General features: G+C 36.8%; 1 protein-coding gene across 3 annotated transcripts in view; it reads left to right on the forward strand.

Annotated features, from left to right (window-relative positions):
• UPF2 (UPF2 regulator of nonsense transcripts homolog (yeast)) overlaps positions 1–12,427 on the forward strand; it is a 56,380-nt gene that overhangs the window by 27,223 nt on the left and 16,730 nt on the right. For all 3 annotated transcript variants that reach the window (XM_017807803.1, XM_017807805.1, XM_017807804.1), the window contains exons 11-18: positions 350–466; positions 4,698–4,883; positions 5,400–5,603; positions 6,232–6,507; positions 7,831–8,014; positions 9,728–9,867; positions 10,981–11,085; positions 11,983–12,081. In XM_017807803.1, the coding sequence (XP_017663292.1) occupies positions 350–466; positions 4,698–4,883; positions 5,400–5,603; positions 6,232–6,507; positions 7,831–8,014; positions 9,728–9,867; positions 10,981–11,085; positions 11,983–12,081 (1,311 nt within the window). The remainder of the gene's footprint in view (positions 1–349; positions 467–4,697; positions 4,884–5,399; positions 5,604–6,231; positions 6,508–7,830; positions 8,015–9,727; positions 9,868–10,980; positions 11,086–11,982; positions 12,082–12,427) is intronic.

A 12,427-nucleotide genomic window follows, 5' to 3' on the forward strand; every position in this document is an offset into this window, starting at 1 on the left:
GGCAAAAAGCTTTTCAGTGATGCAAGGAGGGGCTTTTATGCCATTTTAGCAGGGGCTTTTGTTTGTTGAGGAGCAAAACAAATCTTTGGAAAGCATTGATCTCTGGGCACATCATCTCACTTTGCTGATAAACATGCAAACTTATCTTTGATGTCAAGTCCCAAATTTAAAAAAATGTTTTTTAAAAATACAAGGTGTTTGAAGACTCACAGCTTAAGATCACTTTCTGTGAATAGTTGCTCTTCAATCAAAGCTGAATTCTTAAGACACTGTAATCATCACAACTTAATGTTCTCTGCAGTTGAAAAAGATGTTTAACGAGCTGTGTTTTTATATCAATATATACCAGATGCTTCTGTCAGACTTCTCACATCACCATATTGAGATGGCATGTACCCTGCTGGAAACCTGTGGAAGATTCCTCTTTAGATCACCAGAGTCTCACTTAAGAACCAGTGTTCTTTTGGTAAGAGAAAACTTGTCATCTTATGGGGGAGGGTGTCAGGCACTGACTTAAAGCAATTACTCCTTTTTGAAAGTGTCCTGGAGAACTCCAGTCGACCTATAAATCTGTTCATGACTTGAAAGAAAATGTAAAAAAAGAATTGAATTTCTGAAGCAAAAAGCTATTGCTTTTGAACTACAGATAATTCAGAGATAGGGCAAAACCAGAGGATGAGGTTGAAAGAATGTAGTAGCTGTATGTGAACATTGCTGAGATACAATTGGAGAGGAAAACCAGACATGATTTCAACTGGAGGTGAAGACAATTGTGGAGGAGGTGGTTTCTATGTCCTGTGCAATGTCTGGGGTTTTACATTTGAAGAAAAAGTTAATGAAGGCGCAGGAGGAAGCATTTTTTGAAATAGAGATTGGGAATTAAGGTAAGAGTAGAATTGGGATCTAGAAGTCTAGATAAGTACCGGCAAAGACATAAAAATTAAAAGAATTGGCTTTGGATCTTTTTTAATGGAATTGAGCCCTGAATAGTTCACTGGCTTGAGAGACAATAATAAAACTGTGTCCAAGGCAAGAGACTGAGTCAAACATGGTTGAAGAATTCCTTTAAAGATAAGTTCACTTTCTCTTGAACCTGCAGCCTCTCCTCTCAAGCTGTAGTTAATGGAGAAGCAGTTGCACACTTGGGTATATTGTACAATTTCTTTTTTCACAAAACACTGTTTCTTTCTGAACCTGTCATAACATCTGTTGGGGTGGTGTAGTCACAAGAGGAGAGAGATGGGCAAATTAACTGCAGGTTCTTGGCTCATGCTTTTTGTAGCAATGTACTTTGTATCTTGAAAGGTTTGAATCTCAATTTTCTAAAGGTTTGCCAGCTGATGTGTTTTATTGTTAAATATAGTCCTTTCCATAATTGAGTATTTTTCCCTTGAAAACACTATTCCATTATCTTTAAAAGACATTTTACTTGTTGCTGTCATCTTTTTGTAGTTAATAAAAATTTTAGAAGTCAGGAAAAGTTAAACAGCTGCTTTTTGTAACTCACTGCTTTTAGTCTTATGCACTACAAAAGTGCTGGTTGTTAGCTGGGTTGCTGGAATCTGCTGGATGAATGCTAAACATGACCTAACTGTGAAGTGCAGGACAAAGCACGAACACTGTTTGAATAACTGAGGCTTAAAGCCTCACAAGGTTTCAGATAAGTAGTCTTTCTTATGCAGTGAGGAACCAGGAAAAGATGGAGGTGGCAAATAAGTTTGGAATCTCTATTGATTGAGATGTAAAATAAGCTAAATAGATTTCTTTTCTGCAACCATCTCAGTAGCTACATCTTTTAACATTCCCTTAAACGTAGAGATTAATTTTGACTTAAATAGTCTTATGCAAATTGGATCATAGTCTTATTGGTACCAGTTAGTGTGAACTGTAGAAAAGATTACTCCTGAAGCAAGCTAATTACAGTCTTGTGGTAAAAATCTAAGCAAATGTAAAGCTGATCTTCTCAATGACTCTTATGGGTAGAATTAAGGCTGTTGATCCTCCAAATAATTATTGGTCTTAATCTTTACTGCTGACGATGTATTATGTAATAAGATTCCAAACAGGCTGCGTGTCCCTCATTAAAGACAACATTGCTTTGTCCTGGTGGGGAAGAAAGTCATAGTTAAGAATGGATTTTAAAAGTAATTAGGGGAAAATTAATTATTGAGAAGTAGAGTGTTCTGTAAGAGTGTTGCAAACTTAGTGGCACTAAGTGACTTAGTCTAGAGAAACATTTAATGGTCATATCCTGGTTTTGTACAACTACTCCACGTTGTGTGAATTATTTACAGATTGTTTTATCAGGACAATGTTTATTTCTGTTAATTGTTCTTTTTGGCAAATCTTTCAAATTCAGTGTCCTTTATGTAACTTCAAATATTAACATAAAATTGACTTGGCCTTAGGATATTTGCATTGGATTATTTGAGTTACAGCCTTGAAAGGAAGATCACCTTTATCTTGATCTATGTTTCTGTAAAATAATTATGTTAAAATGTCAAATTCTTGTGTTATGTTGCCATGATCTTGTTAAAAGGATATTTGAAGTTTTGGTTTTAAAAGCCTCCTGGTGCATTTTTAATCATTTAACTTAGACAATTGCCTTAAGCTTTAGGGCAAGATCACTTGTGTTTATAAATACACAGAACTGAAGCTACATGGTGGCTTCTTTCTTGTGTAGATGGGGTTGGAACTGTGGGAGATGTTGTTTCTACAGGCAGAGCCTGTGACAAAGTAAATGCAGTTAATTTAGACTGTCTTAATTCACTATAATGATAGTGTGCTTCCAAGAAACTAAACATTTTGATTTTGAACTGTTGGAATAACAGGGATTGAGGTGGTGCATATTATATCTTCTGGGAAGAAATATATTTTTAATTACAACCTATTATTTGCAATATAATGTATAACTTTTTGTAATAGGAAAATACACAAATTATGTAGGTTAGGTTTTTTTAAATTTTATTTGCAAGCCATTCTGCCATTTTCTCTGGTCTTTCACTTTGCCCCACTTAATTTTCCAGTTTATAGTAAAACATGCTAAATGTCACCATGGCAGAAAATATGTATTTTCTCCTGATCCATCTAGAAAAGGTGAAAATTTTTTCAAAGGTACCATTAACATGTAGGACATGGTAAGGTTTTGGGACTTCCTGCTAGGAGTGGTTTTTCCCCACATACAGCAGTTCATGTGCTCAGTTGTCGAGGGCTGTGCATCTGCTGAGCACCTGTAGGAAAACGTGCTGCTACTTGAGAGAAATTTCCCATTTGGAAAGGAACAGTCTCAGTTAAGGAATCAAAGGAGGGCCCATTTGTGTCATGGAAAAGGTCAAAAATGAAATGCCTTAGGGTGGTTGTCAGATCAAGACCTTCCTGGTGAGAGATGACTAAAATCGAGGAGGAAAATTACATTATGAGTTGGGTTACTGAGTTACACAAAACTGCTCTTCCTCACTGAATTAGCAGCTGAAACTCAGGGTTAAGGAGCTGTTTGTGTGCATTGACATCTCAGTGGAACTGAACCACTGCCTTGGAAAAGAAATTTGAAATTACTCAAGTTTAGTGGAAAGTCCACCAACATTAAAAACTGTGCTTCTCCACCAATGATCCAAGCAGGTTTAAACTCTTGTGGTTGGTTTACTGGATGCATGAATGTGTCTACTGATATTTGTGTGAGGGGATAAAGCAGCACGGACATGTTCATTTTGTTTTGTCTGTTTGAAGCTGTAAATGACTCTGTAGCCAACCTGTAGTAAATAATGAAGTCTGACTAGTACAGTTTCTTTTCCTGGTGAACCACCATAGGGTGATTTAGAATATATGGGCTATGATGATGTACAGAAATATTTAATGCAACTTATATATATACACATATGTGTAATTCTGTGTATATATGTATATGCAAATAAATGCACAGATGCATATAGAAAGTATTTCATTATGGAATTAAACTCACCCTCATCTTTACCTGTAAAAATCAGCAGCTTAGAACTGCTGCTTTAGTACAGTATTTTTAGGCAAAAGAAATTTTTAAAATCCACAAAGTAAACCATAACATACATATCCAAAATGAAATATGGAGAAGAGATTGTATTTAGTAAGGTAAATTAGGACAATCCTGACAATTAAGCACAGTAATTAGTGTTACTTGACTGATTTTTCCTGAAATAGGACTTTATGGTAGGTACTGCTTCTCTTGCAGTGGATTCTGCTTGGGTAAACAGCAACAATGGAGCCTGGAGTAAAGAAAATACCATTGCCTAAACCTTTGGGAACTCATGTGAAACCATCAAAATAGACTCACTGGAATTGCACTGATGTGAAAAATAGATTGTCAGTCTTAGGAAGATTCACTGTGCTTGTGAAGACATCGGTATTTCAGCTACTTTAGTTAAATAAAATAGCTGCTGATAATCTAAACTTTTGGATTTTGAGGTGAACTTTAAATACTTGTCTGAAACCTTTTTCACCCCAGCTGAACCATTATAAAAACAGGGATATTAAAGAAAAATGACAGTGGAAAGAGCAACACAGAACCATATCTATGCTTTGTTCTTTCTTCTCTCTACCCAAGCTCTTAACTTATTTTCTGCAACCTTTCATGTTTCCTTCATCCCAAATGTAGCTGTAAAAGCCTTTGGCTCGAAAATGTGGTGTGTCAGCATCTTTAACTGATCATTTGCATTTATTTCCAGGAACAAATGATGAGGAAAAAACAAGCAATGCATCTCGATGCACGCTATGTCACAATGGTAGAAAATGCCTATTACTACTGTAATCCCCCTCCAGCTGAAAAAACTGTGAAGAAAAAGCGTCCTCCTTTGCAGGAATATATCCGTAAGCTTCTTTACAAGGATCTCTCCAAGGTCACCACAGAGAAGGTAAATCCTTTCAGAATCTTTAATAGAGTTTTTACTGAAAGTGATGCAGCAGTAACTTTGAAAGGGTTGGGGGAGGGTTATAGTTTCTTCAGTTGCAAGGGATAATATTTGTATCCCTGATTAAGATGGTTTCATTTGTTATATCGTCATGCATGGAAGCTCCAGCAGGGGACCTGCATCCCCTGGAGCATTAAGTGATGAACAAAGAGAGTGAGATGAAAATCTTTGTGTTGGGAGAGTTAAGAGAAAAAAGGCTTCAGTTAAATAGACTGTAAGAGCAAGGAAATCATGGGACAGACTCGGACAGTTGATTAGCTCGAGGAGAGCAGTTGGGTTACATGCATAAAGTCTTCCATAGCAACTGCAGATCTGAAGGATGCTTGGAAAAGGAGAGTGAGGTTGTTTGCAGGTGCTTAGAGGGATTTCATCCCAACCAGGAGAGATGGGGGGTGACAGAGGGAGCACCTTGATATTTTACCTGCTAAAATGTGAAGCTTGTCTTAAAATTTGGTTTAGGTCCTGAGGCAGATGCGCAAGCTCCCTTGGCAGGATGCAGAAGTAAAAGACTATGTTATATGCTGTATGATCAACATCTGGAATGTGAAATATAATAGTATTCACTGTGTAGCCAACCTCTTAGCAGGGTTGGTCCTTTACCAGGAAGATGTCGGAATTCATGTTGTGGATGGAGTGCTGGAGGATATTCGACTAGGAATGGAGGTAAACAACCAAGATCCCTGCTAAGCTGTACTCATTTCCTTCTCTTGAAAGGAAAACTAAAATAATCTTGCTTAAAGAAAGGAGTCCTTGGATTCTGGTTTTTTTTTTCTGATAACTTTTCTGCCTCCGTTGTTTGCTTTGTAAAGGTTTATTTAAATTAACACCCCCCTAAAACCAAAAAAAACCCAAACAAAACTAAACTAACAAGATCAATAGGACAGTTGTTTTGCCCCCCTTGTCATAATAAGAGCATACAGTTTATTCTTTCACAGTGTAGACAGACTCATGCAACTTCAAGTAATTTTGGAAACTACTCCGTATTTTAATAGATGTTAAAATTACAAGAATTCTCTGGGTCATAAAAATTATGGATTTAAGAGGGAGTATGGACTAAATGTATTTGAACTTTACTATAAATACTAGTTGACCAGCTTTCATAACTACTTTTTAATATTTACTTGTGTGTAATGCACTTAGTCATAAATAATCGTCTTTTATTACAAAGAAATCGTATCAATGTTTTCATACCCCTTTTTTCTTTGTAAAAGGTTTGTTGGGTGTGGGTTTTTTTTAATGTTCTGTTGTGTCTGCAAAATAGAGTGAATTTTCCTGTCCTTTTTTGATAAAGGTTAATCAACCAAAGTTTAACCAGCGGCGGATCAGCAGTGCCAAGTTCCTGGGGGAGCTCTACAACTACCGGATGGTGGAGTCTGCTGTGATATTTAGAACTCTCTATTCTTTCACCTCCTTTGGGGTGAACCCTGATGGCAGCCCCAGTCCACTGGACCCTCCAGAGCATCTCTTCAGAATCAGACTGGTCTGTACCATCCTCGATACCTGTGGGCAGTACTTTGACAGAGGATCCAGCAAACGAAAACTCGATTGCTTCCTTGTGTACTTCCAGGTATTCTAAATTTTATGTAGTTCTATGGAATTCTTTAGCAAGCTAATATAAGTCAATCTGGTGCATATTTTTCTCATTGTTCTCTAGCACTACAATGTTTAGAATCCTGTCTGTCTGATGGCAGTTTTATTTCCAAGTGATGTGTATGTGGAGTTACATTATACCACAATGATCAGGAGGCTCTCAGTGCTCACACTGTGGGTTTGCTCAGCTTGGTGAAGAGAAGGTTATTTAGCTTACTGTCCTCATCTGATAGTTTTTGTAGGGAAAAAGGCCTCCAATACTTATCAGGCATGCATGGTGGAAGGGTCAGAGGTGATGGGCACAAGCTGCAGCAAGGAAAGTTCTGACTCAATCGATGTCATGAACTGGGGAGAAGGTTTCATAACAAGCGTGTTTGAACACTGGAAGGGGTTCCTCAGAAGATGGGGAATTTCAGCCCATGGAATTCATGCTAAAACTCTTCGCACATAATTTCTTTTTCTTTCTGCTTTTTCCTTCTAAATTATACTAAAACAAGGGTATTAAAAATTAAGGTGATAATGACTTATATCAGACCTTCAGGATATGTTTCCTTTGCTGTATAGGAGATGTAAGATTTTGTTTTGATGTATAGTCTAGTCCTATTTTTATAAACAAATTAAACTTTTCAGGGAAGAAGGTATTTTTGTTACACCTTATAATTTCAGCAAGCCTTCCTTTTGACCATGTCACCTTTTAAGTAAAGTTTCTGTTCCACATACTTCATTTTCAGATGCAGTTTTTGCAGCACTTTTGCTCTCAGGTTGTACTGTTAAGTTCACTTAAGATCAGCACTTATTTTTTACAATGTCTCTGTAAGAAGTATCTGCAAACTTTTCATAAAGCAAACTGGATAAGGGACTTGAAGCTGGCTGCAGTCTTAAGACTTCTTGTGATGTTCCCCCCCTTTTCCCCAAAATATGCTGTTGGGGAATTCATTTTCTTGAAAATGCATGGGGGGAGGAATTGAAAGCAGGCTGGTTGTTATGTGCTCATCTCTTGTAGCAAGAGTACACTGAGCAGGGACTTTATTTTCAATGCTTTTTTGCTAAGTCTTATTTCTAACAGTACTTGTAATAGCAGAAGCATATTCTTAATGTTTGTGATATCCAATGTGATCAATGTTCAGTGATATCAAAATATCTAACAGTTGTATAAAATAAGAAAGTAGTGATGTGAAATCTTTTGCACTTTCTGCTGTACAGACAGAGCTTTACAAACTTCAGTGTTTTAACCTTCAATGGTTAAATAGTTTATAAATGTCAGTTTGCATATAATTTATTGGAATATTTTGTCTTCTAGCGGTATGTGTGGTGGAAAAAAAGTCTGGATGTTTGGACAAAAGACCACCCTTTCCCTATAGACATAGACTATATGATCAGTGATACACTGGAACTGCTGAGACCAAAGATAAAGCTCTGCAATTCTCTGGAAGAAGCTGTGAGACAGGTGCAAGACTTGGAACGAGAGTTCTTAATAAAACTAGGTAAGGAAATGTGCCATGGATGTTAGGTATTTTTGACAATTCCTGCAGTTTTGTCTCTTGTATGATGGTAATAGGTAACTATTGTTATTGTTTTATTCTCATGATAGAAATATTTCTGTAACTTCATTGTGTGTTTCTAATCACTACAGGGATCATACAGAATCTCCATAACTAAAGTAATTAAGTGTTTTAAAAAAATTCAGTGTGAGTACTATTAATATAAATGATATTTGGAGAGCAGAAGTGTGTGTGTATATGTTAGTTAATGGAGTCACATGGTGCAAGTGATGAGGAAGAAAATTTATGAATTTAATCAGAAAAATATAGGAAGCACACTCTTAATTTCAGCCCACTTGGGAAAATATTGTTAGTATCTAAAACTGTTATACAAAAGGTTAAAGGTTAATATGATATATCAGTTCTTACTCCATATTGGATACTACCGTGCTCATTGCTTGTTAATTGGAGTTGTTTTCTAATATCTCATTTTGATTTGAAAAGAGGCTTGTTCATGAAAAGCTTTTATATGTAAATTTTACACTTTAGGTGTTGACTAGAGCCTTAATAGCACTTCATCTACTTGGACAAGTTCAATTTTTAAGAATAATCCTTTAATTCTCTGGGAAAAGTATGTACAATACCATGTAAAATGTTGCAACTTCTGGTTTAGGATGACCTTATTTTTTTAACATGCTGTCCATTTAATTGACATTGTATGTTAGAAGTTTGTTCTTTTTTTTACATTGGATGACTTAAATTTTGCAAAAGCGGTTCTCTGAAAACAGATCTTTTTTTTTTCTGAATCAGAATCATGATCAATTCTTAACTATTTTCTCAGAAAACATTCTGATTGAAATTCTGTATGTGAGACTAAATTGGGCAATGAAACACCGAAAAAAAGCTAAAACTTATTTTTCACTCCTGTGGAAATGGTATAGATAAGGGATAAATAAACATCCTCAGTGACACTGAAGGATGCCTTACTGAGAGAAAGATATTTAGGGAAGGTATGTTTGATACCTTACACACAGAATGAACTAAAATATCTTGAGGGACAGAGGTGGCAGGCAGGTCAGCAAGGAAAACTGCAAGATGAACTAAAACCACAGTGTAAGAATTGTCAGTCCTGTGTGCAAGGAGGATGAGCACACTAGAGAGCACTTCTGGAAGAGACTCTGCTTTCCCAAGGACTTCATACAGGCACCTACATCCTCAGAGGTTCAAGTGCAGGCTCAGAGCATTAGAAAAGAGTCATAAAGGCTTATTGCAGGCTGAGAAAACTGTTGTTTCAAAACTATTAATTGACAGGAAGTACTTGCAGCTAAGGCTGCAGGGGCTTGATGTCTTCTGGGTTCTGCTGCTTTAGTGATGCCTCTGTAGTTTAGTGCTCATGTTTCAGTGCATGTTTCAGAAGGGTTCACATTTAGTTTGAGGATGTTTTGAAGCAGTTTGCACAGTGCAGCTTCTTGAGTGCTGTTTTCTGGGAGATTTTAAACTAAACCTTCTCTGTAATGTTTTCCTCCTTTCCTGGCAGGGAGGTTATTACCCAGTATGAGTAAGGTAACTATCTAGAAAATGTTCCATTCAGAAGTAGAATATTATGACTCATGGGGGGTTTTAGTGTTCGGTAACGATGGGCTTTTGAAGTGATTTTCCACGTATAACTTGAATGGTTATATGTTCTAATGCTCTAAGTCTTTGTCCAAATTTCAGGAATTGTGAATGACAAAGATTCCAAAGATTCCATTACGGAAGGAGAGAATCTGGAAGAGGATGAAGAGGAGGAGGAAGGTGGAGCAGAGACAGAGGAACAATCTGGAAATGAAAGTGAAGTAAATGAGCCAGAAGAAGAGGTGAACTTAATCATTTACCTTGCTTCATGTAAAAAAGCATGAGTAATCAAGATTTTCATTCTTGTTACTTTCTGAAGCCCTTCTAAGTCACAGAGCTAGTGGGTGAAACGTGGGCATGCACAACCCAGTCAGTACTTGAGGATATTCTCATCCCAGTTTTGGGTATGTGGAAAACTGAATACAGAGTTTCTGAGGCTTATTCCAGAGAATTTACAGCAGAAACTTGAACCTGACAACTTTGCTCAGGGTATGTGCTGCTTCTCAATAAAAAGATGCCTTCAGTTTTTTGGCATGAAAAAAAAACACTTTAAGATTATTTTCTTTATCTGTTGTAGAGGCAAATGTATTGACTTGATGTCAGAGCAGACAGGTAGGAAAAATAACAGCTGTTCAGAGTATGCCTGTGTAATATGAATAAATAAAAGATTTATGGAGCATAGAAACCTTCCTTGTTTACTGTGCTAATAATATTTTGAATCAAAAGTGGTGGAGCCAATAAAAAAAAGACAAGTACATAGAAATTCTAACTTGTCACTATGACACAGCAAAGTTGACGTGATAATGGTGGTGTTATGAGAAAATGATTTCATCAAGGAAATAGGAAACAGGTTTTTTCCATATGCTTGGGTTGGTTAGTTTGCTAATAAGCCTTTTTCAATCTGTGTCTCTCAGCATTAAAGATCCCAGATTTTGGCTGGATTTGTGCCTTTACCCACAAATTAGTACCATTAGAATCACAAACAGTTGTGGGGTGGGGAGAGGACCTCTGGGGATCTTTGCATTTCCCTTCTTTGAACTTGATGAGTTCTTCCCAACCCATTCCTGTAGCTTGTGGAGTTCCCTCTGAGTGGCAGCACAACCATCTGGTGTATTGGCCTCTGCTCCTAGATTTCTGCTGTACATTTTTGAAACTATCAGATAAAGCCCCGTGAGTTCAGACTGAACAGTAAATAAAAAACATAAACAGATTTACTAGAACTGAACTGAACACGTTCAGATGGAGGGAGGGGAGGACAGGTGTGGAAAATGTGTGAGAGGAACCCAGGAGCAAGTGGTCCTTTTTTTTTTTTTTTTTCCCCCAAATGGTCAGCAGTTATTAATTGAATATTTCAGGAGGGCTCTGACAATGAGGAAGAAGAAGGTGAGGAAGAAGAGGAAGAAAACACAGATTATCTTACAGACTCCAATAAGGAAAATGAAACGGATGAGGAGAATACCGTACGTATTGCAGCTGGAGAGGAGGGAACTGACCTTTGCATCTTTGGTTTTCTTTGCTGAGTGTTTTTTGCCAATGCTGCTCAAAACATATCTGGGAAAACACAGCCAGAACACTCCCTGTTATTCTTTCAGATACATATTAGAGCTTATTTTCATGTTTGCAAACTTTGGTTATTACTTTCTGAAAATATTTATGCTGTCAACTTTACTACAACATGTTTTCTCAGGACTGTGCACTCTCACAGGTAGCTAGACTGGAAAATGTTGTGTAAGTGATGGTTTTGCAATGCCAGCAGTGGTAGCAAACTGATAGGATACAACAAGGTGAACTACTTACACTCCACTAGGTCTCAGAACAGAAAAGGGGACAAGCCAGGAAGTGCAGAATTCCGAAAATATGAATTTGGGATTGGCAGATTATTACGTGCATCTGGTTGAGCCTGGATTGCAGTTAAATAGTAAGAAAATAATGAACATTATAGAAGAATGTGTTGGGATACTGACTTCAAACATTTCTGTTGTCATGTTGTCCTCTCCAAATACTTGAAGGGTAGTTGGTCTTGAAAATACCATCTAACTGTATGGACTTAATGGAAAAATGAGTTAAATAGGTATGTTAAGGATAGAGACTTTTCTTTGTATTGTTGCCACACCTTGAGTGTGTCCACACTCATCTGCACACATACACACGAGTATGTCAGAATATTATGAGTGGCCAATAAATCAGGAAACACGTCTTTCAAGAAAATAATCAAGGCTGAAAACTTCTTTCTTGAACAATTTGGTTTTTAAACTTTTTATGTATGATATAGAAGCAATATTTTCCCACTTATTTCTAGACTGAATATTCGTATTTTTGGAACTAATGTAATGGAAGGTTTTTTCCCATTGCAATAGGAAGTAATGATTAAAGGAGGAGGACTGAAGCATGTCCCTTGTGCAGAGGATGAGGACTTCATTCAGGCATTGGATAAAATGATGCTGGAAAACCTTCAGGTATAATAGTTACTTTCTTAATTTAATGTATAATTAACTGTAGTTGATTTTTCTTTAAAGTAAATAAGTGATTAGTGCTTAGCTTACCATACTAAAGAACGTGGATGGATTTTTTCTCTGTTATTTTCTCTTCTCTGCAGTTGGCATGTTTGGATAAAATTGCTGTTAATTGTATTGTTTGCCCAGTGAATATACAACATGCTGACATATATTTTACTGAATCAATAATAACTGCAGCAGATACTGTGCAACACTTCTGACTTTATCCTAGGTTTTAATACGTTTAATATGTTTAAAATGCAGATGCATTTAAATTTACATAGCCTTTTAATCCTTTTTTTTTTTT

The sequence above is a fragment of the Lepidothrix coronata genome, unplaced genomic scaffold (genome assembly GCF_001604755.1).
Source record: "Lepidothrix coronata isolate B3197 unplaced genomic scaffold, Lepidothrix_coronata-1.0 Scaffold20, whole genome shotgun sequence".
In the NCBI taxonomy this organism is placed as follows: Eukaryota; Metazoa; Chordata; class Aves; order Passeriformes; family Pipridae; genus Lepidothrix; species Lepidothrix coronata.